This window comes from Strix aluco, chromosome 8 (genome assembly GCF_031877795.1).
Source record: "Strix aluco isolate bStrAlu1 chromosome 8, bStrAlu1.hap1, whole genome shotgun sequence".
Taxonomy (NCBI): Eukaryota; Metazoa; Chordata; class Aves; order Strigiformes; family Strigidae; genus Strix; species Strix aluco.
The window spans coordinates 11,716,851-11,741,878 of record NC_133938.1 but is presented as its reverse complement, the minus strand read 5'-3'; the positions used below and the strand labels follow the sequence as shown (position 1 = coordinate 11,741,878).

The following is a 25,028-nucleotide window of genomic DNA, read 5'->3' as shown; positions in this document are numbered from 1 at the left end:
CCTGTGCTGCTCCCACTGGGATCCCAGGCCAAAGACAGGGTCACACAGGTTGTCCTTCTTCATGCTTTCACACTGTTCATCTCATCTGCCGGTTGCAGGGTGCCAAGAAGCTCTGTCCCCAGTGTAACACCATCACGTCTCCTGGAGACCTTCGGCGCATCTACTTATGAAGGACCCAGCAGGAGGGCAGGACCCAGCTACTCGGCTCAGCTCATCACACCAAGGGGAAGAAGAACGACAGCAACAAAAAAAAGACGTTTTAAAATTTAAAGGAGAAACAAACCAGAGACTCCAGACACGGACTCGAGGATACAGGAGCAGTGGGGAGCCTCGGCTCCCAGGTCCCGCATGTTGAGACCTCCTTCAGCATCTGCAGCGGGCAAAACCAAACCCTTTGTTGTGAAGTCCCCTTTTTTAAAACCAGTATTCCCCATCCACCTGTTCCCTGGAGCTGGCTTTGCATCACGGATGGCTCGTGAGCCCTCCTTTGGACTGTGTTGTTGACCACTCTGCCCCCAGGAGACTGGGGAAGGGACCCTTGACAGAAAGATGTTAAATAACCTGTAACTTGTGTTCTTTGTTCAGTTTTTTTGTTTTGTTTTTATTTTGGTTTGGTTTTTGGTTTGGTTCTGTTTCGGTTTTTTGTGGTGTTCTAGTGATAAAAAAAGGTTTAAAGAAAAAAAAAAACACACCCAGGCAGAAATGAAGCACATGTAATATAGATTATATATGTTTACAATGTTGTGTATAAATGGGATAGACTCAAACATTACATACTAATAAGTTTCCCTTTCTTTTTTTTGGGTTGTATTTTTTTTAAAGAAGAAAAAAAATGAACAGAGAACATTAAACCCATATTTTTCTTGGTTCAGCAAAGTTTTGGCATTAAAGTCATTAGTTTAAAAAAAGTATATATATACATATATATAATATAAATGGTTTAATGTTCTGTGGTGTATATTTCCTCATTCAGATATGAAGTTAACAGCTTTTAGTAATGGCTGTAGCATTGCCCATAACTTACAGAACTTATGGGGAGTAGAGGAGGTGGATTTTTGTCATTAGTTGTAGCTAATGGGGCTATTTATAATAGAATCGTTATCCCCGGAAAGACACGGCTTTTAACTCCTCGCCGGGGGACCGGGCAGGGCGGGGGGATCTGGCTCAGCCCTCTTTGCCTTTCCCAGCTGGGGAAGGGGCAAACGGTGCGGAGCTGGAGGGAGGCAGCCTGCCAGGGCCCTGCCCTCTGCCCGGCCGGGAGTGCCTGCTCGAGGGTCCGGCTGACCCCCTCGTGCCTCCTCCAAGACCGTAGCCCCTTCCCCTCCCCTGCCTGGATTTGCTTTCCTCCCCTCCGGCAGCATTCGCTGGCTGAGGATGCCCGAGCTGCTCCCGGTGCCCGCTGCCAAGGCAGGACGGTGGGGACACGGTGGGCACGGGGAGGGGTAGCAGGGGACGGGATGGCCCTGCTGTGGTGGCTTTGCCTGGAGAGGCTCTGCTGGTTCCCTCGCTGGCTGCAGCGGGCCCCGGCGCTGCCCAGCAGAGACACGCAAGCCCTGCAGAGCCAGCCCTGCCCAGGTCCCGCTCGCCCGGAACCTACGTTTGGCAAAAGAAGTTTTGGCACTAGGGCAGAGAGCCAGGCCAGCCCTGCCTGGTCCCCATGGCCACCCCCAGGGCTTGCCTGCAGGCTGCTGCGAGCAGAGAGGCTTCCAGCCAGAGCCAGAGGTTCCCCGGAGCCCCAGCTTCTTCCACGCAGTCCTTCATGCTTGTCCCTGTCTCCCATACCCTCAGCCTTAACCAAAGCTGCCATCTGGCCTGTTATTTTGTTGATTTATTTTTTTTTATTTTCAGGACCCAAGAAACAGATACTGATCCATTTCCCAAGGCGAACACACGCCCCATGTCCTGACGTCTCCCAGCCCCACGCAGGGCAGCCCTGTCTTGGCTCCCCAGGCAGTTGCAAGGTGCCAGCTCCCCGAAACCAGAAGTCAGAGATGGGGAAGCTCATCTCCCCCTGCTCCTGCAGGGTCTTTCCCAGCAGATCCCACCTGGCAGCACAACATGGCTGGGGCATTTTAAGATAGTCTGGAAATAGCAGTGGATGAGGGGTTTGGAGCTGGGACCCTGGTGCCGCTGGGCTGCCAGGGTGATTCTGGAGAGGGAAGGGCTGGGGAGGCAGGAGGCATTGGGGTGACAGTCTCTTCACCACTGCTCTGCCCTGAGCATGATGCTGTTTTGCAGGGGGCAGCAGCTGTCCTTGGCATCTCCTGAGTGATTTCAGAAGGATCCCACTGCACTGGAAAAAAAAAAAAAAAAACTATGGAAGGAGTTGTATTTTATAAGCATCTTGGCAAAAAATGACAATTCCTAATTGAGAGTTTCCCAGGTCTCCAAGCTCGTAGCAGTGTGGTGGCCTCTGAGACCAAGAGAGCTGCAGTTTCCCCCGCTTAGGGGCACATCCCTGCAGAGCTCCCAGGGACCAGAGGAAGCTGAGGCAGCCCCGGAGGGTCCTGCCTCCCCGGGGGGGGCTGCGGGCAGGGGAAGGGGCCACAGCATTAGGCTGTCACTGCTGGGTAACCCTCCCGCCAGCACCACTCGGGCAGGGAAAGGACAGGCGTGCAGAACTTGGGTCTGGGTTTGTAAAGGGGGGAAAAACTGGGGGGGCATGGCTGGGCTGTGAGTGACACCCAGCCAGGGCTGCGGTGCCTGGGTGCCGGTGCTGAGGTCTCAGAGGTGGATTTGGAGAGGGTGCAGTGTGTGGGTGTGAGAGGCAGCGGGAAGGGGGAGAGGGCAGGACACCCCACCCCAGCCCTTCCTTGGAAATAGGCCCTGGGAGGGAGCCAGGCTTTCTGGCGGGTGTTGTGGACCAGCCGTGTGCTCTATGTACGTATGTGTAAAACCATATGTAACTAGTCATTGGTTCTTTGTTTTGGGGGTTATTTTTTGTTTATTTTTTGTTTTAATTATAAAGCCATCCCCTGTTTTCAAGGGGGGGCTGCAGGGGGAAGGCTGGGGAGAGAAGCATCCCGGTTTGTAACAGGCATCCGCCGCTTCCCCTCTTCTGTAATGAGTTTAAATGATTTAAAAAAAAAAAAAAATTGAAATATCGGAGTTACCTATCTTTGCCCAAAGAATCCCAGTTGCACAAAGCGATATTCCGGTGTGTCGATGATTGTGTGTCAGTGTATATTATACAAAGAGGTACTTGTCACTCCCGTTTGTAAACTACATTTGACATTAATTAAACAAGTATAAATCTTCTCGGGCGCTTTCCACCTTTCTGTGTTTCCCTTCGCAGGCCAGAGGCAGTGGAGGAGGCATCCCCCCCCGCCACATGCTGCAGCCCCTGGATGTGGGTAATGTCCCGAAGGGGAGCCCTGGTCTTGTTATTTGGGGTGCAGGGACAGATGCAGGGACAGATGCATCTCTGCCCCACCACGGATGGGGTCCCCCCAACTTGTCCCCCCCCCCCGTAGAGCCAGGAGGGCAGGGCGAAGGGCACTCCTCAGGGGACACCCCCATAATGAAGTCTCATCGGCTGCATTAGTTGGGGGCAGGAGGCTCCAGCCCCAACAGATCTATACGTCCTGCATTAGGGGCCACCAGCACAGTATAGGGTTACCCCCGACAACGGGGACTGGGAGGCTGCCGGGGCTGGGGGGGTAGAGGTCAGGTTCCCCCCGGCATGGGGCTGGCGCCAACGCTTTTGGTTTACAAACATTTTGCAGACGGGTCAATGGGGTGTTTTCAAACCCCTCCCCATGGCTGCTCCCCCAGGGAAGGAGTGCTGGGGGGTCCCCAGGATGGGGGGGCAGGGGTCAGCAGGGATGTCAGGGACCTCTTCCCATCTGCTGTGGCAAGGATGGGGAAAGGGGTGGATTTGGCTGGTTTGTTGGCTGGCAGGGAGCAGCAGAGCACCTCAGCCGCTCTCCAGTCCGCTTTCAGCCCAGCCGAGGCCTGAGGCCAGGGTGAGGGGCAGGAACCCTCCCTCCCTCCCCCTCCACCCACCCCGCAGCAGGCTGCTAATATTTTATTTAAAATATCTTTAGGAAGCGGAGGGCCGTGATGTATCGGATGTATTGAGAAAATGCTAATGTGTAATAGCGTGTGTCAGGGGCCTCGTTCATCACCCCGCGCCGCCTTCTGGGGGATCCATATCTAATTAACAGTAATGAATGAGGGAGCCCACCTAATGACAGCCCGCCAGTTTGTTATGGAAATGAGGCAATCCCATTAGGCAAAACACTTAATTAAACAAACGCTGGGAGTGGAGGCCAAAGCGGGATGGGCACAGGCCCTTTGGGGGACCAGGGGGCCCTGGTACACAGCCCCCCACATGCTGGGTGGGGGGCACAAGGGCTGCTGCAGCCCCATAGAGCCGGGTGCCCGTGGTCAAGCCCAGCAGCTGCTGGCTGGGGGAGCTGAGAGGGTCTCACCAGGGGGCAGGGGGGACCTGCCAGGGAAGGGGCAGCAGGGCAGTTCACATTCTGCTCCACATCGATGGGCGCAGAGGCGGCAGAGGCCAAACACAGATTTCCAATCAAACGTGTGTACTTGGCTCCTGCTCTATTGACACTGAAGCAAGAAGGGCTCAAGGTTAATTCCTTATCAATATCCTATTGTCAGCTCATTCATCACCCGGGGAGGGCAGGGGCTGCTCAAGCTCTCCCAGCCTCAGCCCCCATGGGTTTGGGAGGGTGACCGAAGGATGCTGTGCGCACCTCTGTCCTCCCCAGCCCTGCCCGGGCAGCCCGTCTCCAGCCAGCAGTGCTGGGGTGGGCTTGCAGCCATGTGAGGATGCAGAGATGAGGGGATGGGGGCTCAAGTTCAAAGTGAAGGGAATGGGGGGATGCCGGGCAGGCAGAGCAAGCAGCTTCCCAGTGAGGCACCGTCTCCCTTGCCTATGCCCCGTCTGGCTGCAGGAGCTGTGCATAGGGTGCGCAGGGGGGGTGGGGGGGTGGTTCAGCTATTGGCTGTGGCCCCCATTTGTGCTATCCTGTCTCCTAACTACCCCCCAAGCCCCCAGCCCTGTGTGCTGGGGGGTCCTGACAGCCTTTTCAGAGAGCAACACTAAGCTCAGCTCCCTCCCCAGGGCTGGGGGCTACAGGGAACCCAAGGGAGCTCCACAGTCCTGATTTGTGGGGTTTCCAGAAGTAGGACCATGGTCTGTCTGACCACAATATTGCAGATTTGCTTAAGAAATAGATAGTCCTCTCTGGGTGATGGAGAGGGAAGTGACGTGACCTGGCCTGCTAACGTGGGAAGGTCAGTAAAGCTATTCCTGCCATGAGACTTTTGTTTTTAACATTCAGTTAAAGCTGAAAGATAGGATCTAGTACAACTTCTCAGAGCAGGCAGCTTTAGAGCTGGATGCTGGTCTACATTAACTCACGATCTTCTCATCATTGGAGTTTGTTCTTGATGGTCTTTTTCCTTGCCTGGAGAGGAGACTTTTTGTGGGAGATGCTCTCAGGCACGCAGAAGTGCTGGGCCAAGCTGTGCTGTTGGGATCGTCTCCAGCATCTGCTCTGCTTGTCTCCTAAACTAGAAATCTCTCCACGCAGGAAAGAGGGGTCCTGCTGCCACCTCGTGGAGTGCTGCTCCTTCCCGGGCCGGAGCATCCCACGGGAGGCCCTCCGACAGCTCCCTTCTCCATCACCTCCACGGGGAGATGGGGACCAGCCTCACCCCTCCCCACCTCGTTTTCTAGGAAGCAGCACCTGGGGTTGGGTTGCTCGGTTCCATTTCTGGCTGTCCACACTTTTCCATCGGTGGCAGAGCTTCGCACATACGCCTGCAGCATCCCAGCACGTACAAAGATGGAGCCTCAGCCCGTATGCAATTTGCCGCCTCAACACACAAAAGGCTCATTTTAAAACCTTTACCAGGTGTGGACACAGGTCAGTCTTCATGCAGGGGCTTGGTTTGAATTACTTGCGCTGCAAGATGCTCCCCCCTGCTCCAAAACGTGACCCCCAGCTGGGCTGGATCATGGTCCCCACCACAGCCTCTCCCGGTGCCACAGGGCACCCTGGCAGCACAGACACCCTCCAGCCCAGCCACACGACCACCCCGACCACTAACTAAGAGGCTTTTTTTTTTTTTCTTTTTTAAAACCTTCCTGTAACATCACCACTGCCTGGGGAGAGAAGGCAGCACAGGGGAGTGAGGCAGCAGCCAGCTCCCTCATAGGAAACACAGATGGCTTTTGTTGGTGAGAAAAGCTTAATCTGCGCTCTTGCAAAATGAACCTAGGTGGGAAATGTGCAATGGCAGCAGCTGGCCCCTGGGCATCCTCCTCTCCTACCACCGCTGGTGTTTCACCCACACTGCTCCACCGTCCACGCAAGAGGGCTGGACTGCAGGACAAGTTGCTCCAGGCTCCCCAGGCAGAGATTGCCAGTGCCACATCCTGCTCCCAGACCACGAGACAAACCCAGAGATGCTGCATTTTGTCTCCCAAAAATCAGATCTGCAATACTCCTCCCATAGCTCATCTCAGATTTACTTGGATTGCCAAAATATCCCAACCTTTGGCTTCCAGTGTTCAGACTGAAGCTCTTTAGGAACATAAGTTGCACCAAACTGTGACAGTTTAGCAAGGATTAAGGGTTTGAGGCTGGGTTGGTTTTTTTTTTTTTAAATCCAGTAGTGCTTGGATCAGTTCTTGGCTGTGTGCCCTCAGGCTCCAGGTTATTAACCTTCTGTTTCAAATAACAAGCAACAGAAATAAAGAGGGCAGAAGGGGGTGGGGGAAATATACATGCTGTATAGGTAAGAGGGCAATATATCACACAATACATTTAACACACTGCTCATAATCATCATTAAAACTTGCTGCGACATGGAAAATGAAACCCACCCAGAAGACTGGTGCTGATGACTTCCTCTGTAAATCACTGGCTCGCTCAAGATCCCTCCTCCCCTTAGAGAGGTGTGTACACAAATTACCCCTGAATTTCAAGCCAGTTTTGCAGCACTGGAAATGCCTGTGAGCTGGTTCCCGCTTATGTAGCACAGGGCACCTCTGACAGTGGAGCTCCTGCAGGCAGCACCCGCTCCCTGCCTGCTGCTCTGGAAAGCGGGGAGGTGGAGCAGAGCTGGACTGAGTTGGGGGAGCAGCAATCCCGTGGCAGGGAGGTGAAGGTAGGGATGGAAGGTATAGCTGACATGCGTGAGGCTCTTCCCGGAGGGATCTTTGCCATCCCATTGCACAGGGACGGAGGGTTTAGCTCCAGCTCCTGCCAGCCACACTCCACCACAGCCTGAGTCCTTAAATAGAAGTTCAACACCCACGGCAATAAACAGGAACAGCAGATTCCCAGCCCAGCACAACTGTATTAATTCAGAGGCGTACATTATGGAGTGTTTAACTGTTCTGTAAATACTGAACCCACAGAAACCAGCATGAGGGCAAGAGCTAGTTAAATAACCTTTATCACCTCTGCTCCCTAAGAGTTTTCACAGTGCCACAAGCAGGCTGGATGCTCAGAAGACGCAGCCCAGCTCTCCAGGAAGGCAGGCAAACGGATCACGGCTCAGGAGTTACGGCACTGACAGCCCAAACCAGGAGCCTGATTTAAAAAGCTGGGAGATCTCTGATGGGATTTCTGGGGATAGGGGACCATGCCTGGATTTTACAGGTCCAAACCCTAGGAACAAGAATTTCGTCATGAAAAGTGGCAGGCTGAAGGCTATCTTACCGCAGCGTAGCCCTCACAGCTCATCTTGGTGGAAGCTGAAACTGGGATCACACCGACAGAAGACTGGACCCCGAACAACAAGAGCTCCTGTACCCGGAGCCAGTTTTTGCTTTAAAAAAATTGAAGACAAACCAGGCCATCAGCACCTTTTCCAGTTAATTCTCTGCTATCTTATACAACCCAGTCCACCCTTTAAAACCATGCCTAACATGGGGTTATTCTTTGCTTTAAATAAGTGTTGCCACGCTAGCCTGCGAAACACAGTTGTGCCGGCCACTGACCACACCTCACCCCTGCTTCCACTTCTATGAGGCATTGTGGTTCTTGTTTTAAACTTCCAAATTATTTTAGTGCTTCCCAAGAGACCTCCCCCTGCATTTTGATTCAGAACAGCAAGTGCTTTGTAATTGTGGATGACAGCACCCTAAGGGTGGGCAAGACAAGCACAGCAGCCCACAGGCAGCAGACATCTATAAAAAGCCTCGTGCTTGTTACGTTCCTACCTCTTGAGGGCAGCCCCCTGTTCAAACAGGCCCGTATCACAGCCCTCCAGAGCCCGATCCTGGCAATCTTTAGGAATTTAAAGTTGGCTAATCCTGTCCGCCACATTATTCATTAGCTTGCAGTGCTGTGACATGGCACAAACATATTAGCAGGCTCTGCTCTCTTTATCCCCGCTTCTCCCCCAAATAAACAACAAAACCCAAAACCAAACATGGCTGAAGTACAGGGCAATGAGCTACTTTTTCACTAGGTGGAAGGAAGTAATTTCTTGTATTACTAGTACCCGCTGCACAGACAGCAAAGACTGATCATCTGAAGAGAACATTATGGGAAAAACATCAAATTTCATGATCATTTGTGGTTTGGAAGTGATTTAAGAAACACCCAGCATAAATCATAGCTCCAAGAGACAGTTTCATTTTTCTCTGCAGTTCCACCTTTCTATTTCTGAGGTCTTTTGGGTTACAGCTGTGCCAGTTTCCCTGCATTTCCAGATGCACAATATAGGCTGCTCAAAGACACACAGTAATAAATGAGCTGTTTTCCAAGAAAGAAAAACTACTCAGGAAAACACACAAAAGACTGGAAGGAAGAGAAACAAAACACAAGACACATTCAAAAAAGTTAACTTCAGTCTTTTGGACTGTCATGGTTTGAGCCCAGAGGGCAACTGAGCACCACAGGAGCCACTCACTCCCCACTTCCTCCCCAGTGCTGGGAAGGAGAAAATAAAGCAAAAGGCTCAGGAATCAAGATAAGGACAGAGAGGGATGACTCTCCCATTATAGTCACAGGCAAAAGACAGACTCGTTAAGGGAAATAAAAGAACATAAATTTAATTCAGATGCTAACAACAACACTTAACAGAGTGGGACAATGAGAAGCATTACTATATCTTAAAAACACCTTCCCCCCACCCCTTCCTTCTTCCCAGACTCAGCTTTGCTCCCAATTTCTCTACCTCCTCCCCACCAGAGGTGCAGGGGGCAGGAAGTGAGGGGTGCAGTCATTCCCCCTGCTTCTTCCTCCTCAAGGAGAGGGGGATGGGGTGGAGGTGGGGATGGACAGACTTGCATTCCTCCTCTGCTCCAGTGTAGTTCCCCTCTCAAGGGAGACAGTCCTCCACAACTTTCTCCAACATGACTCCTTCCCACGGGCTGCAGCTCTCCCCGAGCTGCTCTGGCATGGGCATGGGGCCCCGCACAGGCCGCTGGTCTGCATCTGCTCCACTGGTGACCTCCATGGGTGGCGGGGGGACAGACCTGCCCTCTCACCACAGGCTGCAGGGGGGCTGCACCAGCGCTACTCTCCCCCCTTCCTCCTCCTTCCTTCCACTGACCTCAGTGTTTGCATAGCTGTCCTCCTCACAACTCCCAACTCCTCCTCCCAGGCTCCCCTTCTTAAATATTTTATCGCAGAGGTGCGTCCACCATCACTAACTGGCTCAGCCTTGGCACAGAGGCAGGTCTGACTTGGAGCCAAGGGAGCTTCAAGAAGCTTCTCACAGGGAGCCACAGCTGTAGACCCCTCCCCTGCTATCAAAAACCCCGCCACTCACTCAAAGTCAGCACAGCTGAAGAACACAAAAGTTATCACAAACATTTGAGCTCCCACTGAGGATCAGAGCTTTGACTGCTCTATCTCAGCTATTTAATGAAACCAGATGACAGTCTGGTCATACTGCCCTGCACACACCTTTTCCAGGTCTTATACTTGGTTTCTCAGCCTGATCTCCAACAAGGAGTATAACAAGAGCTGGGATGCACCAGGAAAAGAGAAAAGTCCTGCAGAACTGCTGCTGTTTGCTCACTGCAAAAGAAAAGAAATGGCAGAGAGGAAAAAAACAAAGACGTGGAAGAGCTGTACTGTAAAATCAGTACAAGGCAGCAAAACATGCACACTGGACATCAGGGACGAGAAGACAACATGGAAAGCAGAGAACAATAGGAGACAGGAAGAAACAAGTAACAGTGTGTGAAATTCTGGTCTGTGACACCTTGGTAAAGCACATCAAGTTCAACCATGCTAGGATTTCACCTTCAGTACTTTAACTTAATCCATATCTACTTTGTGCTATAAGGTGGCTTGTCCAAAGGCCAGCCTGGAGGCTTTCAGACTTGTAGATGGTGTGGGGAGAGAAAAAAAAAAAAAAAAAAAAAAAAGCTATGAAGTCTCTACTTCCCTCCCTCCAAAGACGCAAAGGGGGTGACATTTCCCATACAAGCTGAGCAAAGCAGAGGCAAGCATTGAAGGTCATTACACCACTACAGAGGTGAGCCCCCGACACAGTCAGACAGGAAAGTCGTACAGAGGTTGCTGTAATAGGTGGGATACGCCCGCATATGGCTGACGTGAGCTGAATCCGAGAAGCCTACAGCCTTCACAGAGACACCGAGCTGCTGTCGGGCATCAGCCATGTGCTTAACTTCACTGGCCTCGATGATGGCATCAGCTTCGGAATAGAGGTAAAGCTCAGGCCACCGCGAGGGCGCTTTCAGCAGGGCGTCGTAATGGCTCTCATGGATGAAGCGGGTCAACGGGTACAGCAAGATCCGCAGCACGACCGCTGTAGTAGCAAAAGCGAATAAGAGGAAATACTTCAGCAGCACATTCGTGGATACTAAGACAGTTGCCAAGGCACGAAGGCCTCCTCTCAAGTTTCTTCTGCCAGGGGCACTATCAAAAATGGTGCCTGCCACTTTGAGGTTCTTAAATGGCTTGTGAGTGTGGAGAGCCTCAATGATGTAACGGTACAGCATGACACCACCATTGCTAAAAACATGAAAAAGAACTGGTCTGTTTTCAACACTGTAGTCAAAGAGCAGCTCCAGGAGTTGCCTGGCTGGGGTCTGGAGGGATCTGATGCCAAAGGTCTCCGAGAAGAATATCATCCTCCATGGAGCCGTGTAGCGGATGACAGTGCACCCCTAAGAACAGAAAGAGACCCCACAGACATTAAGGCTTTGCTGTAAATTACGTGGAGTAGGCAAGCATCAGTACAAAGAATGTGAAAATTTGGGACAGGTTAACAACAGAAACCACAGAGCCAGAAGAAAATCTTTAGCTTCAGTAGCAAGGCACCAATAGGAATAGGATTATATTAATCATAACAGCACACAGTATTACAAAAAGGTTTCTGCAGTAGCAGAGGCCTGGATTTGATGATGTTTGAGATCCTGTCAAATCCTGGGCTAACTGGCACAACCCCTGGGGCCGCTGCCAACCAAGCTTTTATAGCTGTTAGTCTTCACCCAGGAAGAGAAAACCATCTCCCTGATTCTCAGACCTCAGTATCAGCCATTTTAGTGAGGAAAGCCTGCTCTGGTACACATTTACTTCATGATACTGAAACAACTACAAGAAGGAGGAGGAAATTCTTCCTGACCTTGGATAGTACTTGTTTGCAGCTCTAAGACTCAACCAGAATCAACACTGACATGACTTTCATAAGACTTTCTGAAACACTCCAGGTGTGCAAATGAAGAGCACTGGTTCAGAGATTCAGAACACCTGAGCAATTTACAGTTAAGGCCTTACATTTACATGCAGACTGAGAAACAGGATATTGGAAGAATTTCTAAATAGAGCTGATGGAACTACATTTATAAATGCCTTAGATCTTTTCTATCACCTTAATTCACTGATGTTACACACTGACAAACACAAGGCAAAGCCATCAAGACAGCCCTCCTGCCTAGAGCTCCCTAAAGAGTGAAAGAAGAAGAGGATATCAGGTTCTTAAAACAAAGTCTTCTGTACCATCTCGCCATGGTTGCAGCCACTTCCTCATTAGGGAGCTGAGAAAACCCTTTCTTTCCTTCCCCATTCTTATCATACTTCTGATAGAAAAGTATTTTCAAAAAAGTTGGCATGCTTCTGTGTAATGTGCTCCTCATCTGCCCAGCAGCATCTTTGTCACAACAGTCACTTAACGATTAATTCTTCACTAGAACAAGGCAATTCATGACTCTTGCACTGCATTACACATTGTACTTGTTCATGTACAAACTATAGCTGATAAACACAAGATCCTTGTATGCTGACAGTAAAAAAAAAAAAAAAAAAAAAAAAAAAAGAGTCTAAAGTTTTACTGGGTCCCCATACTACAATCTGCAGCCATTCCAGTAAAATACAGTATTAGAAAGGAAAATAGCATAACTTGTGGAACTAGCAATCGGACAGACCTCTCCAGTTCAAACACAAGGAGTTCCTAGTGAGCAGGTCTGACTATCATAGGATGCCTGTTTCACAGACAGGATAAAATGAATTTGGATTACAACATTTAGATGAATCATCTTCACAGGAAGGAAAAGCTGAAGGAGCAACAGATGCTGACATGCTCTGGCAGCCCTCAGCCTGGCCTTGCCAAGTCTATGCTGTGGCCTATTAGCAAGCAGTAAATGCATAATCTTTACCCACATGTTTACCTGTTTGGAAAGCTAACACAGTTCACGTCATTCCTGAATAATCTCACAACTTTAAATGCCTTAAAATACTCCAGCGATTCACATTAACAGCAGCAATTTTCTCCAAGGAAGTATTTTTGTTTCAGCTGCACGCACAAAGATGACATCAGCAACTGTTAGATAACACTGCTGCCTGGGCTCCGAGAGACAAGGAGCTTTCAATGACAAGGGAACTCGCCACTCACTCCCAATGACTCTTCAGACTGAAAGAGGCTTTAAAGTCATTTTACCAACATGCAGGAAAGAGGCAGTTTCTCAGAGAGCTGTATGACAGTGTCATGAAAATATAAATAAGCTACTCACCTTCTGACTATAGATTGTGCTGTATTTGGCCAGGTATTTGTCCTGGCAGCCTGCCCAACCTAGAAGGATCACCACAGGCTGATCATCTGCATGCCCTCTCTCTGTACTGCTCTCTGGAACAAATCACAAGATTTAAAATAATCCTTCAGTCTATCAGAATCAGAACTTATGGCAACGTGCCTGGTTAATAAAGTTTAAAGATAACAGTGAAGCAGGTATTAGCTTTATTTCCCAGTTATGACTGTCTCATCCCTGTTTCCCACTGTGGGCACGCTCAGCAGCACAGCACAGTTTCAATCCCTGCAGCTTCCCAAAGCTCTGCACTGATGCAAAAACCAGCAGCGTGCAGATCGCTGCGGGGGCAAAGACCCCCTCCTCACGCCTCCCGCGACCTGGGGAGGCGCCACAGACTGGGGCCCGCTTCCAGGTGGGAACGGGAAGCATCCTGCCCTGCCCTCCAGGAACTACCAGACACCTGGTACGGCACAAGCGTCCCCACAGCTCCCTCCCTCCGTGTCCTGACGGGCCCGATCGCCCACACTCCACCCACAGGGGTCCCGCCCCTTCCACCCTCAAGGGGTCCTCCAATCCCTCCTGCCACTGGGGTCCCCCAGGCTGCCCACCCACTTTCCCCCAGCCCTTCACCCTCGGGGCCCCCCAGACCCGCTCGCCCCCGCACCGCGGGCCTCCCCCGGCGCCAGCTCCACCGCCGCCTCCAGCCCGCGGACCCCCATGGCGGCGCACTCCCGCCTCACACCCCACCGGCGCTTCCGTTCTCCCCACCGGAAGCTCCGCCCCCCTGCCCCTCACGCAGCCAATGGGAAAGCAAATCGCCCACCCCGCCTCCCTCTCCGACCCCTCCCCTCCGCCCCTCCCACTTCCTTAGCAACGCGCCCTTAGCACCCGGCCCAGGAGTGGCGCCCCACCCACTGGTGGGGGAAACTGGACCACCCATTGGGCCGAGGGAGGCAAAGGCGGGCCGCGATTGGTTCGGCTGCGATGTCAGTTATTCTGCGGGGTATCCGCCCCCCCGGGAAAGGTGAGAGGGAGTGAGGGACTGAGGCGGGCGCTGCGGTTGGGGGGGTTGTAGGGCCTGGGGGGGTCGGAATGAGGGGAATTGTAGGGTCTGGAGTGGGGGTCGCAGTCAGGGGGCTGGGAGATAAGGTGGGCATGGGGGCTGAGGGGGGTTGTTGGTCCTGAGCTGGACGTTTGGGCCAGTGGGGGCAGACATGGGGGTGGGGTGGGCACTGGGATGAGGGACTGTGTGAGGGACTGTAGGGCCTGGGGTGGGTTTTGGGGTGTGGGGGAGCACAGGGCCTGTGGTCGCACTGGGTCAGGCCTGGAAGGACGGTTGGGCCTGGGATGGGGGATGTTGAGGCTGCAGTGGATTAGAGGAGGTAGGGACTGGGATGGATGTAGGGGTCGGTGTAGGGCCTGGCTGCAGGTGAGGGGAGTGCAGGGGCTAGGTTTGGGGTTGTGGCTGGGGTTAAGTGTGGGGCTGGGAGGCAGGACATGCAGGTGAGAGAGGAGCCAGTGGGACTGGGTTGATGGGGGCTGGGTAGAGGGCATTGGGGTACACTGAGGAAGGTGCATTGTGTGTAAGGAGGGTTGCGGGGGACTTGAGGTATGCCAGGAGAGGGTGAAACCTGCTAGGAAAACAGAAGCTCCACATTTTGCTTGAGGCTGGGCGCAACCTTGATGTTGCAAGATACAAAGGTAACACCAAATCACCGTCACTCTGCCCTTCCACGAGTCCAAGGCTATCCGTCCCTGGCACCTCACACTCAGACTGAGGCTGACGCAGCACCAGTCTGCCTTTTGATCTCAATCCGATGATTTAGCAGCACTCTGGATGTAAAGAACTGCTGAATTGCCAGAGCCAGTTCCTAAATCACTTGTGTTTTTCTTGGCAGGAATAAAGCACTGCCCTGACTCAGCCTTGTTTTGATTATTAGGTCCAACGGACTGGGGTGGCAGCCCAGCACTGTTGAGAGCAGAGTTTAAAACCAGCAAACAGGAGTTATGTGCTGATGCTAGCACTGACAAACGGCTCAGGCAAGTCATTTAACTTCCCTGTGTCTGTATGTTCCCATATGTAAGCTGGTCATAATAGAAATATTCATGTACGTTTTCAGGGTACTTTACAATGTCAGCTTAAAGACTACTATGTCAGCAGATACTGTTATTATAGCAGCCAGGGACAGATACTGCTGTATCCTCAGACACCTCATGTGATCATTGTTTCAAACTCTTTTTTTTGCCATTGATTCATAGGCAAGCCTTTTGTATCACTAAAATCCTCACGTCCAGAGGCTGGTGCTGGTATTTCTGAATAGTGGGGGCTTACTGCGGCCTTATAATAAAAATAGGATAGCATTACACCACTAGCATCTTAAACATAAATATGGAAACTTTAATTTAGAATCAATTTTGGGATGTTTCAGACTGTAAAGTTCTTTTAACTAGATCTCTGTTGAGGACAGAGGAGCACTTTATGGGACTGTAAATTTCATGCAAACAGTCTCTGTGAAATACAGATTCCCCCTACACACTAGCTGTTCTCTCAATATCAATCATACGCCTTGCAAGTAATGTTTCACAAATATTCTGTAAATCACAGGAAAATGCTCACAATAATGTGAAATATGACTTTCACTTGACTGTTTCACCAGAGGCCCCTAACAGGCCATTCTCCTGTCAGCACTAACATTTGTTATGGCTAATAACATTTTCAATCACAACTATTTTGGAAAAATGGATTTATTTTAAACCTGCTTCCCTGCAAAGGAGATCCAGAAAACACCCTGACAAGGACACAGACTCCTTACAGAGCACAGACCGTTAATTCCCAAATGAAATTTCATCTCATCTTAATTCTCAAACATCGTTTCTTAGCCAGATTTTTGAAGACTTTGTTTGTTTGTCTTCTGGCACGGAGGTACATGTTCATGTCTTGGTCCTTGTTTTTAGCCTGGTTCAGATAAAAGCAACAGAAAGTTACTTTTGAGCAGGTATCTTGGGGGTATTCTGGAACTGATTTGGAATTTTGCTCCAGATTCTAGGAGAAAAGGCCTAAGAACTTTGTAAGTAGGAAATTGGTAATCTTGGCAACTGGTATTACATTGAAAGAAACTTCTTATTCCGAAACCAAAGATTTTGTGTCATTTTAACTTTTTTTTTCTTAAAACACACTTTAAATAAAACCTAAATTGTGCTTTTCTTATGTAGGAAGTCCAAGAACTGTATTAGACAAGGCATGAATTCCTTTCTTATCCTCAGGCATGTTGATACAGCTTGGTGGAGGACAATGCATCTGTGTTAATGCCACTGTCTGTGACCTTGTCCCTCTTTCTGCATCTGTGTACATACACAGATACTGATGTTTAACTGCAAGGCTCCTTGAGGTTGGTCAGTGTCTTAAAGCCAAGTGCATACACGTCAGTGGAATTCTCACCTACCTGAATGAACGGAGAGCTTAATCCTCTGACATTTCATTCCTCTACTAAGTGCACCTTCACATTTGTCAAGCTGGAATAGGGGATATCATATGAGCCAAAAGTGTGTCAAGGAAATTTGGCAAAATATGGATTGCTTTATTTAACACCTGTTTGAAGGGGCAGGAGGAAGTGCAGGCAAGGGATGTTTCCGAAGCTTCTGTCTTCTTGCCTATAGTTCTTATCATTTCAGGTTTTCTTAGATTGTTTAAAAACATGCCATAGAAATTAGATAAGAAAAAAACAGAGCAAATACCTGTCATGCCAAAGGGTCCCAAAGCACTCTTACTGCTAAGACCAAGCACATCTTCCTGGAGTGGATGTGGGCCTAGTCCAAACGACTGTTGCTCCATCACGTGAGTGAGGGCATGCTGTGCCGCTGTGCTAACAGGCATTTACAGCCCCCTTGACCCTGTCACTCCCCACAAATCCATACCTATTTGTGCTCTCATTTCACCCTATTTATTCCCTGGCAGGTCAGATATGAGATGCAGTGTTCATATCATGAGGTGAGTGAGAAACCAAGGCTGGGCTGATGGGTAACATCAAAATGACTTTATTAACAGAGCAGAGAAGAGAGCTCCTGTGGTGAAGCCACCTGCCCTGGAATATAATCTCAAGACTGTAGCAGATTCATTGTGCAGCTTCAGACATACCAGAAACTCTCCTTTTGCCTCAGTTTTCCTATCTATGAAATGAGTATAAAGGAAAATGAGGTTAAATTAATGGCTAGTAAGTGCTTTAATATTATTTGCCAGAGATTTTAAATGTGATTCTGCTGGTAATTCCTTAGTACAGACTTTTTCTACCTTCAAAGTCCTTTTTGAACTTCTTTCTCACTTTTCTCTAGGCAGAAGAGATCATGACTTCTGTCAAAGAGCAGGAAGCCATCAGGAAGCTCATGGTTTTCTTGCGGGAATGGGATAGTGCCCACAAAGTTGCTCGAAGCTGCATCCTGGACAACTTCATTAAAAGCAATGATGGCAAGACAGAACCAGAGCTGGAGCTGGAGTTCTCCCAGGGAGCCAGCTTGTTTCTGGCTCGCCTTACAGTGTGGCTCAGGATGACGTATCTATTCCCTTGGACAGCTGGAGGTGGCATGTGGTAGTGGGATGGAGAGGAGGGGAAAGTTCTCTACCGAAAATGTGTTTAAAGAATAAGCCTCTATATGGAGACATCCATATCTAGCTGCAGGGTTAAAAGAAAAAAAGGCTATCTGAAGATGGAACTGAAAGGAAAGCCATATAACCTGTTTCTCAGGGACCTAGAGTTAGTGTTTTTTCTCACATTGGGATGAGCATGCTGCCTCTGCCCACCTGTGAGAAGAAGGTCCATGCTCTCTCACAGAGGGAGTACCCAGTTCAGACCTCCACATTGTCAAAGGCAGCCTGGGGGACACCACGGTGGTCTGTAAATCTCTCCTTAGCCTTGTCAAACAGCTACGTGTACAGCACGTGCCTCAACAAGCTGCTCAAGTCCATTGGCATCTTCCTATCTGCTGCAAGTGGGTGAGTATAGAACGTCACTGTGTGGGAGGTGCCATGGGGAAGGCACACCAGGGTGAGGGGGAGAGTAGATAAAGAAAATAACAAGTCCTTGGCCATCTTTTGGGAGGGCTGTGTAAGCATTTCAGGCAAGGCAGGCCCCAGTGAGGCTTGTGGTAGGAATTTGAAATTAATGCTCTCGAAAGCAAATCCACCTCTTGTGCATGTCTCCAGAGCCACCAGGTCACTGACACGATGTGGAAGGAGTATGGTGAGAACCTCAACATGGAGACAGGGCTTTCTGTGCCTGTGGTTTGATATCGGAAATGAGCTTGTGGTAAAACAGGAGCTGGTGACCTGCAAAGCATGCTGCTGGCAGGCACCTGCCTCTGCGCTCCAGGCTGGGCCTCCTTGGGTTCACTGCCCCAGCACCGGGCACCCGCTCCAGTGAGGCAGGAGGTGATGGCCCCAGGAGCATGCCGAGCTGACAGAGGAAGATGAGTTCCAAGGTGGGTGACACTTTTGACTTTGTTCCCCCTATCCTTGCAGACACAGATACCTTCTTGAATTTCTGGAGATTGGAGGTGTTGTGATTCTCCTGGAAATACTAGGGCTGAACCACCTGAAACAAGAGGACAAAAGGGAGTCTGTAAAGCTGCTGCAGCTCGTCGCAGACGCTGGCAGGAAGTATAAGGAGCTCATTTGTGAAAGCTACGGTAGGCGGCGTGTCCATCCGTGCTTTTTCCTAATTCAGGCAAGGATGTTCTCCCTGACCTCTGGCCCCCAGGGCTGCTTGCGGCACTGAGCCACTCCCTTCCCTCCACCTGCCGGATGGCAGATTGCCGCTGCGTTTCTCTGGCTGGAAGGAGTTCAGAGTCTCGGCTATTGTTGAGCAGCTGCATTTCATCCCCTCTCTCTGTTTTTAATGAGCTCGTTTTCTTTACAGTCATTTCTTTTGATGCGATATTGCTGTCCTGCCGGTGGCAACTGCTCTGGTTAAAACCACAAAACAGTTTCCATTCTTACCTGCATCATTCACCTACTGCAAACTTTTCCAGACTTCCCCTCTGGGGGTGGGAGGGTTTTGTGGCTTGTATCTTTTGAAAGAACATTACAACGGGGTTTTTTCTGTTTTTTCTCCTGGGCACTGGAAGTCAAACCCTGTTAGTTGTTCTGTAGTTCAGATTACATTGTCAGAGACTGTGGGGTGATACCTGCCCCCACAGCTTCCTCCAAGGCAGACAAAGCGGCAGGATCAGCAGAGGGTTCCTTAGCAGCACCACTGGCATCCCAGTGACAGACCCTCTGCTGGTGTAAATACCCACAGAAGGCCCTTGGCCACCTACTCCAGCTGAGAATTTTGCCAGCTGGTTTTCCAGTTGGTGGTGTGGCTCCTGACAAGGACAATGAACTTTTTTTCCTGGCTTCTGTTTCTCAAGCCACCCTTGGAGTGGGATGCGGTGCCAGGCTCTCTCAGGGGTGACAGTGAAACCAGAGATGGGTGACCGAGACTCATCCAGGCACATGACTTGGTGGCTCTTTCTCTGCACAGGGGTGCAATCCCTCGCTGCGTTCCTCGCTGCTTCCGACTCAGCAGAGGCTCAAGAAGACGTGCAGGTGCTGCTGGACTCTTTGGGCCACGGCAATCCCAAGTACCAGAACCAAGTCTACAAAGGCCTCGTTGCTGTGCTGCTGTGCGCCTCCCCCCGAGCCCAGCAGCTGGCCCTGCAGACGCTCAGGAGCATGCTGGTGGGTAGCGGGTCTCGCTGGGGGCAAAGGGCAGCGTTACCTTCTGCGTCTGCCCTTCCCGCCCTGGCTGGAGCTGTGCCAGTCTCCTTGGCATGGAGGGGAGCACTGGCCTGGAAGAGGACAGCCTGTGTAAAAACTGTCCTTGTCACCCTGCCCTTTTTTTCCCCCCAGGACGTGGTGGGAGAGATGGCCTCCATCCTTGTGGAGCCCGTGCTGGGCGTGCTGTGCTCCGTGCACCTGGGTGTCCAGTACGAAGGTAGGATCCCCCCAGCCCCCCTGGGCCGTGCCTGAGCAGGTCTGAGCCGGGCTGTGGCTGGAGTTGGGCACCTCCAGGCCTGGGCCAATGGGGCAGGGGTGTGGGGATGGCCGTGGAGGTGAGAGAGAGAGGAGAGGGGGAGAGGGGGAGTGGGGGGAGAACAAGCGAGCGAGCGAGCGAGCGAGCGAGCGGGCGGGCGGGCGAGCGAGCGGGCGGGCGGGCGGGCGGGCGGGGGCAGCAGCCCCCGCAAAGCCCCCCGCTCCCACCGGGCGGCAGCCCCGCTCGGCGGGGCGAGCCGTGAGCGCCTTATTAGCACGCGACTCGTTAGCATTCGTCTTATTTGCATACCCAGGGTGCCCCGCGGAGCGGCGGCGGCGACGGCCAGCCTTACCGGGGCTGCGGGGCTCGCCGCCGATCGCGGCGCCGGACCCCTGTGCGGGGTCAGGGGTCCGAGCCGGGGCGGCGCGGCGGGGACCGGGCGGGAGCGACGGGGGTCGCCGTGTGCTGCGGAGCGACAGCCAAGGGTGGGTACGTGCGCGAGGGGGAACAGTTAGTCATGCATCGTGTTTCTCTTCAAACCGTATAAATCTTTCGCCTTTTACTAAAGATTTCCGTGGAGAGGAACAAGAACGAGTGCTAAAAAATTTTTTTAGGCTTCGCTTCGGTGAGGCTGCCTTTTCGCCGGTTAAAGATAGAGCTATTTAGGAAGTGAGAGCTGAGAAGCGGGAGACAAGTGAAGTGTTCTCCTGGGATGAGCTGAGGGGTCGGTTTTCGTGCCCCCGGCGGAGGTCTGGGTCCCGCTGCAGCGCTGACCCCGCTGCTCGGTCCTCTCCGCACTGCCCCTGTCCCGCCGGGGCCGCCGCCTCATTCCCCTTGTCTGGCCAAAAGATGAGCGAGCCATCGGGCGGGGGCCCGGGCGGCCCTTTCTCCCGGTCCGGGCGGTGCAGCGGGGACTTGGTCCTTGGGGGCGTACGGCGGCTTCTCCCGGAGCCGGTTTTTCGCCTCTGCGCGGCGCTGCCCGGGGGGACGACGCTGCTGCAGCCCAGGCACCGCCGGGTCCTCGCCCGCTGCTCCGCTCCGCCGGCCCGTCCCCGCCCGGCGCTGCCTCCCGCCCGCCGGCGGCCTCATTAGCATATGATTAGCATACCCAGGGTGCAGCGCGGCTCAGCGCCGCGCCGGTTCCGCCGGTCACCGCCCCCCGACCAGCGGAGACGGGAGGCTCAGGCCGAGGGGGGCTGCGGGTAGGAGCGGCGGGGCGGTGGCGGGGCGGGAGGGGCGACGGGGGTCGGAGTCGGGTCGCCATGTCCTGTGGGGCGACAGCCGAGGGTGGGTACTTGTGCGGGGGAGTCAGCAGTTATACTCCGGTTTCTCTTCAGATCGTATAAATCTTTCGCCTTTTACTAAAGATTTCCGTGGAGAGGAACAAGCACGAGTGTCGAGAAATTTTTTGAGGCTCCATTTCGGTGGAGCTGCCCATTTCTGGTTAAGAGTAGAGCGATGGGTAGGGATGTAGTCGCCATAGCGGGGCGGTCGAGTTTCCGTCTCCCCGCGGCTGCGCTAGGCTCAGTTTTAGATGAGAGCGCGTTCGCTGAGTCCGGGCCCAGGGGCTCGGCTGCGGGTCTCTACCGAGAGCACCAGGCCCGGCCGGCTGCCCCGGGGATTCCCGAGCCCCGGGCCGTTGTGCTCGGCGGCACGAACGCGGGGGTTGGCGGGGGGGGCCGCTGCTCGGGGCGGGACTGGGCGCCGGCCGGGGGGCGAGTGGTTTCATAGAATCCGGGAATCATCTCGGTTGGAAAAGACCGTGAAGCTCCTCCAGTCCAACCGTGAACCTCACCCTGACCGTTCCCAACTCCACCGGACCCCTCAGCGCTGGGTCAGCCCGACTCTTCAACCCCTCCAGGGATGGGGACTCCACCACCTCCCTGGGCAGCCCATTCCAACGCCCAACAACCCGTTCTGCAAAGAAATACTTCCTGACATCCAGTCTAAACCTGCCCTGGCGCAGCGTGAGGCCGTTCCCTCTTGTCCTGTGGCTCGTTCCTTGGTTCCAGAGGCTCATCCCCAGCTCTCTGCACCCTCCGTTCAGGGAGTTGTGGAGGGCGATGAGGTGCCTCACTTGTCTGTCTCGGGTTTTATTTTCCTCCGTAACTTTCTGTCCCTTTTCCTTACAATTTTGCAAAGTTACTATTATTTCGTTGTAATACGTAACGTAATTTTCGTTGTATTTGTATGGAGTTTCTCCCTGTTCCTCTTCCCGCTCTTCCCCCGGGAAGGGAGCGAGCGAGCGGCCGTGCGGCGCTCAGGGGCCGCCTGGGCTGGCCCCGGGCCGGGGAGCCACAGGCGCTGCCCGGGCGGGGGGCGCAGGGAGCGGCCCCGGGGCCCCTCCGCGCCCCGCCCGGCTCATCAGCAGGAGCGTCATTAGCAGCGGGCTGATTTGCATACCCAGGGTGCCCCGCGGCTCCGTGCCGGCCCGGCCGGTGGCGGCCGCCGCCGCCGGTCCGAGCTGTTCGGGTGTCGCGGCCCGTGCGGTGGTCGGGCGGGGCCGGGGCGGGTGTGGGTCGGCGGGAGCGGGTGGGGGGCGTGTGTCGCCGTGAGTTGTGGGTCGTGGGGCAGGCGGGCGGTGTGCCGTGGGGGGGAAGTAGGAGTTATACTCCGGTTTCTCTTCAGATCGTATAAATCTTTCGCCTTTTACTAAAGATTTCCGTGGAGAGGAACAAGCACGAGTGTCGATGAATTTTTTGAGGCTCCATTTCGGTGGAGCTACCCCTTTTTCTGGTTAAAAACAGAACAGCCCGTTACGAGCTTTATCCAGGTTTTCGAAAAGCAGTCAGTCGTGTTGACAGTGGCTCTCCTCTTCTCCAGCTATCCAGCTGCTGAAGGGCCTCCTGGCCCACCAGGTCCGGCCAACGCTGCTGAAGGGCCTGGTTGCGTTACTGACACCATCCGGGAAGAAAACATTGGCCTTCTGCGACGAGACCTCCCAAGGTACAAGAACTGACCACGGCCTCCCGATACACAGCAGGCTGCAGCCTGCCGGGGCTACCAGGGGTGTTCTCCCGGGGGTGCTTCTCCCAGGGTCCCTCATCTCCTTCTGCAGGGCTTAGCCATCGCCCTGACTCGTAGGGGAGGAGGTGCAGGGGCCTGTCCCCTGAGGCGAGGGGCAGCAGCAAGGGCTGCCGGGGCTGAGGCGGTGCTTGCCTGCAGCACCGGTGCCAGCGTGCAGCCCTCCAGAGACCCGCTGAGGTCTGCTGTTCGCTGGGCGAGGATGATGAACAGTCCCAGCGCTGGGTGTTTCCTCCCCGACTCAGCAGAGAGGGTGGTAGTGCCCCCAGGCGCTCTGAGCTGTGGGCATCGAGCACACAGATCCTTGCAGGGTACTGTGTATGTTACATAGCCACAGAGTTTCCTTAAGGCGTATTTCCTGAAAAACTACATCCTCCTTTCATGCTAGCACTGTAACTCCACCTCCCCGCCCTTCTAACATCTTAGAAGTGTTTCAAAGCATCATTCTCACCTTCCTAAGGTTTCTCATGCAGACCCGACCACACTGTGCCCGAGGGAGCCCGTGCTGGTGTATGTTCAGCAGGCAGCTGCCGCAAAAGCCATCGGGTAAGAAACTCTGGAACAAAATCTACAGGAGTATAAAAAGGACTTTAGAGAAGTGGCTTCCTTTGGGTAGGGAAGGACTGGGACCTGTTCCTCCCAGGGAGCATTCACCTTTTCACCTCTGGCACTGTTCTCTGGCTGAGTACCCCAGCCCTGCTAAGACTCCTGTACTAGGCTGTTTGGAGATGGGGTGTGTTCAGGAGCCGCTGGGTGGTGGGTTGGCCCTGCCTGGACATCACATGCCCACCAAAGCCATTCTATCACTCCCCTCCTCATCTGGACGGGGAGAGAAAATATAACGAAAGGTTCATGGGTCGAGATAACTCACCAGTTACTGTCATGGGCAAAACAGAATCAACGTGGGGAAATCAGCTTAATTTATTACCAATCAAATCAGAGTAAGATAATGAGAAATAAAACCAAATCTTAAAACACCTTCCCTCCACCCCTCTCATCTTCCCGAGTTTAACTTTACTCCCAATTTCTCAACCTCCTCTCCAACAGCGGCACAGGGGGATGGAGAATGGAGGTTGCAGTCATTTTGTCACCTGTTGTCTCTGCTGATCCTTCCTCCTCAGGGGCAGGATTCCTACACTCTTCCCCTGCTCCAGGGTGGGGTCCTTCCCATAAGAGACAGTTCTCCATGAACTTCTCCAGCATGTGTCCTTCCCACGGGCTGCAGTTCTTCATGAACTGCTCCAGCGTGGGTCCCTCCCACAGGGTGCAGTCCTTCAGGCACAGACTGCTCCCGTGTGGGTCCCCCATGGGGTCACCAGTCCTGCCAGCAAACCTGCTCCAGCGCGGGCTCCTCTCTCCACGGGGCCACAGGTCCTGCCAGGAGCCTGATCCAGCACAGACTTCCCACAGGGTCACAGTCTCCTTCAGGTGCATCCACCTGCTCTGGCGTGGGGTCCTCCTCGTGCTGCAGGTGGATCTCTGCTCCAGCATTAACCTCCATGGGTGCAGGGCACAGCTGCCTCACCATGGGCTGCACCACGGGCTGCCGGGGAATCCCTGCTCCGGCGCCTGGAGCATCTCCTCCCCCTCCTTCCTCACTGACCTTGGTGTCTGCTGAGTTGTTTCTCTGACATATTCTCACTCCTCTCCCTGGCTGTAGTTGCTGTTGTGCTGTTTTTCCCCCATTCTTAAATACGTTATCCCAGAGACGCTGCCACCATCGCTGATGGGCTCAGCCGTGGGCAGCGGTGGGTGGCCGGCTGGCATTGACTCCATTGGACACAGAGGAAGCTTCTAGCAGCTCCTTACAGAAGCCACCCCTGTAGCCCCCAGTCACCAAAACCTTGCCATGCAAACCCAATACACACTGCCTGGAGGTAGCAGCGCTCAGATCCTCTCTGATACTGATGCTGGAGCTGGCTTGAAGTGTTATTTGTAGGGAGATGTGGAATCACATCTGCTCTGGCCCTGTTTGCTGTCACAGTGACCCCTTTATGGCTCAGTTTATG

General features: G+C 52.9%; 3 protein-coding genes and 3 non-coding genes across 11 annotated transcripts in view; 5 read left to right on the top strand and 1 right to left on the bottom strand.

The window, feature by feature from the left end:
* Positions 1-3,257, top strand: part of RNF220 (ring finger protein 220) — a 232,656-nt gene extending 229,399 nt beyond the window's left edge. For all 6 annotated transcript variants that reach the window (XM_074832190.1, XM_074832193.1, XM_074832194.1 and 3 more), the window contains one exon: positions 99-3,257. In XM_074832190.1, coding sequence (XP_074688291.1) covers positions 99-170 — 72 coding nt within the window. In that variant the 3' untranslated portion in view covers positions 171-3,257. The remainder of the gene's footprint in view (positions 1-98) is intronic.
* A 4,161-nt stretch (positions 3,258-7,418) lies between these two features.
* TMEM53 (transmembrane protein 53) lies at positions 7,419-13,732 on the bottom strand. The gene is made up of 3 exons (XM_074832203.1): positions 13,653-13,732; positions 12,974-13,086; positions 7,419-11,131 (listed from the first exon to the last, which is right to left on the bottom strand). The coding sequence occupies exons 1-3, from the start codon at positions 13,705-13,707 to the stop codon at positions 10,469-10,471; spliced, it is 831 nt and encodes a 276-aa protein (XP_074688304.1). The 5' UTR covers positions 13,708-13,732; the 3' UTR covers positions 7,419-10,468.
* Positions 13,733-13,889: 157 nt separating this feature from the next.
* The window catches only part of ARMH1 (armadillo like helical domain containing 1), a 17,930-nt gene continuing 6,791 nt past the window's right edge, over positions 13,890-25,028 (top strand). Inside the window, 9 exon segments of the mRNA XM_074832188.1 lie at positions 13,890-14,012; positions 14,929-15,032; positions 17,322-17,535; positions 17,907-17,975; positions 18,501-18,667; positions 19,504-19,700; positions 19,872-19,956; positions 22,819-22,941; positions 23,493-23,565. Coding sequence (XP_074688289.1) covers positions 17,330-17,535; positions 17,907-17,975; positions 18,501-18,667; positions 19,504-19,700; positions 19,872-19,956; positions 22,819-22,941; positions 23,493-23,565 — 920 coding nt within the window. The 5' untranslated portion in view covers positions 13,890-14,012; positions 14,929-15,032; positions 17,322-17,329.
* Positions 20,514-20,628, top strand: LOC141926866 (U5 spliceosomal RNA). Its single transcript, XR_012624242.1, has one exon. It is a non-coding gene; the product is annotated as a U5 spliceosomal RNA (small nuclear RNA).
* LOC141926856 (U5 spliceosomal RNA) lies at positions 21,313-21,427 on the top strand. The gene has a single exon (XR_012624233.1). It is a non-coding gene; the product is annotated as a U5 spliceosomal RNA (small nuclear RNA).
* Positions 22,604-22,718, top strand: LOC141926865 (U5 spliceosomal RNA). The gene has a single exon (XR_012624241.1). It is a non-coding gene; the product is annotated as a U5 spliceosomal RNA (small nuclear RNA).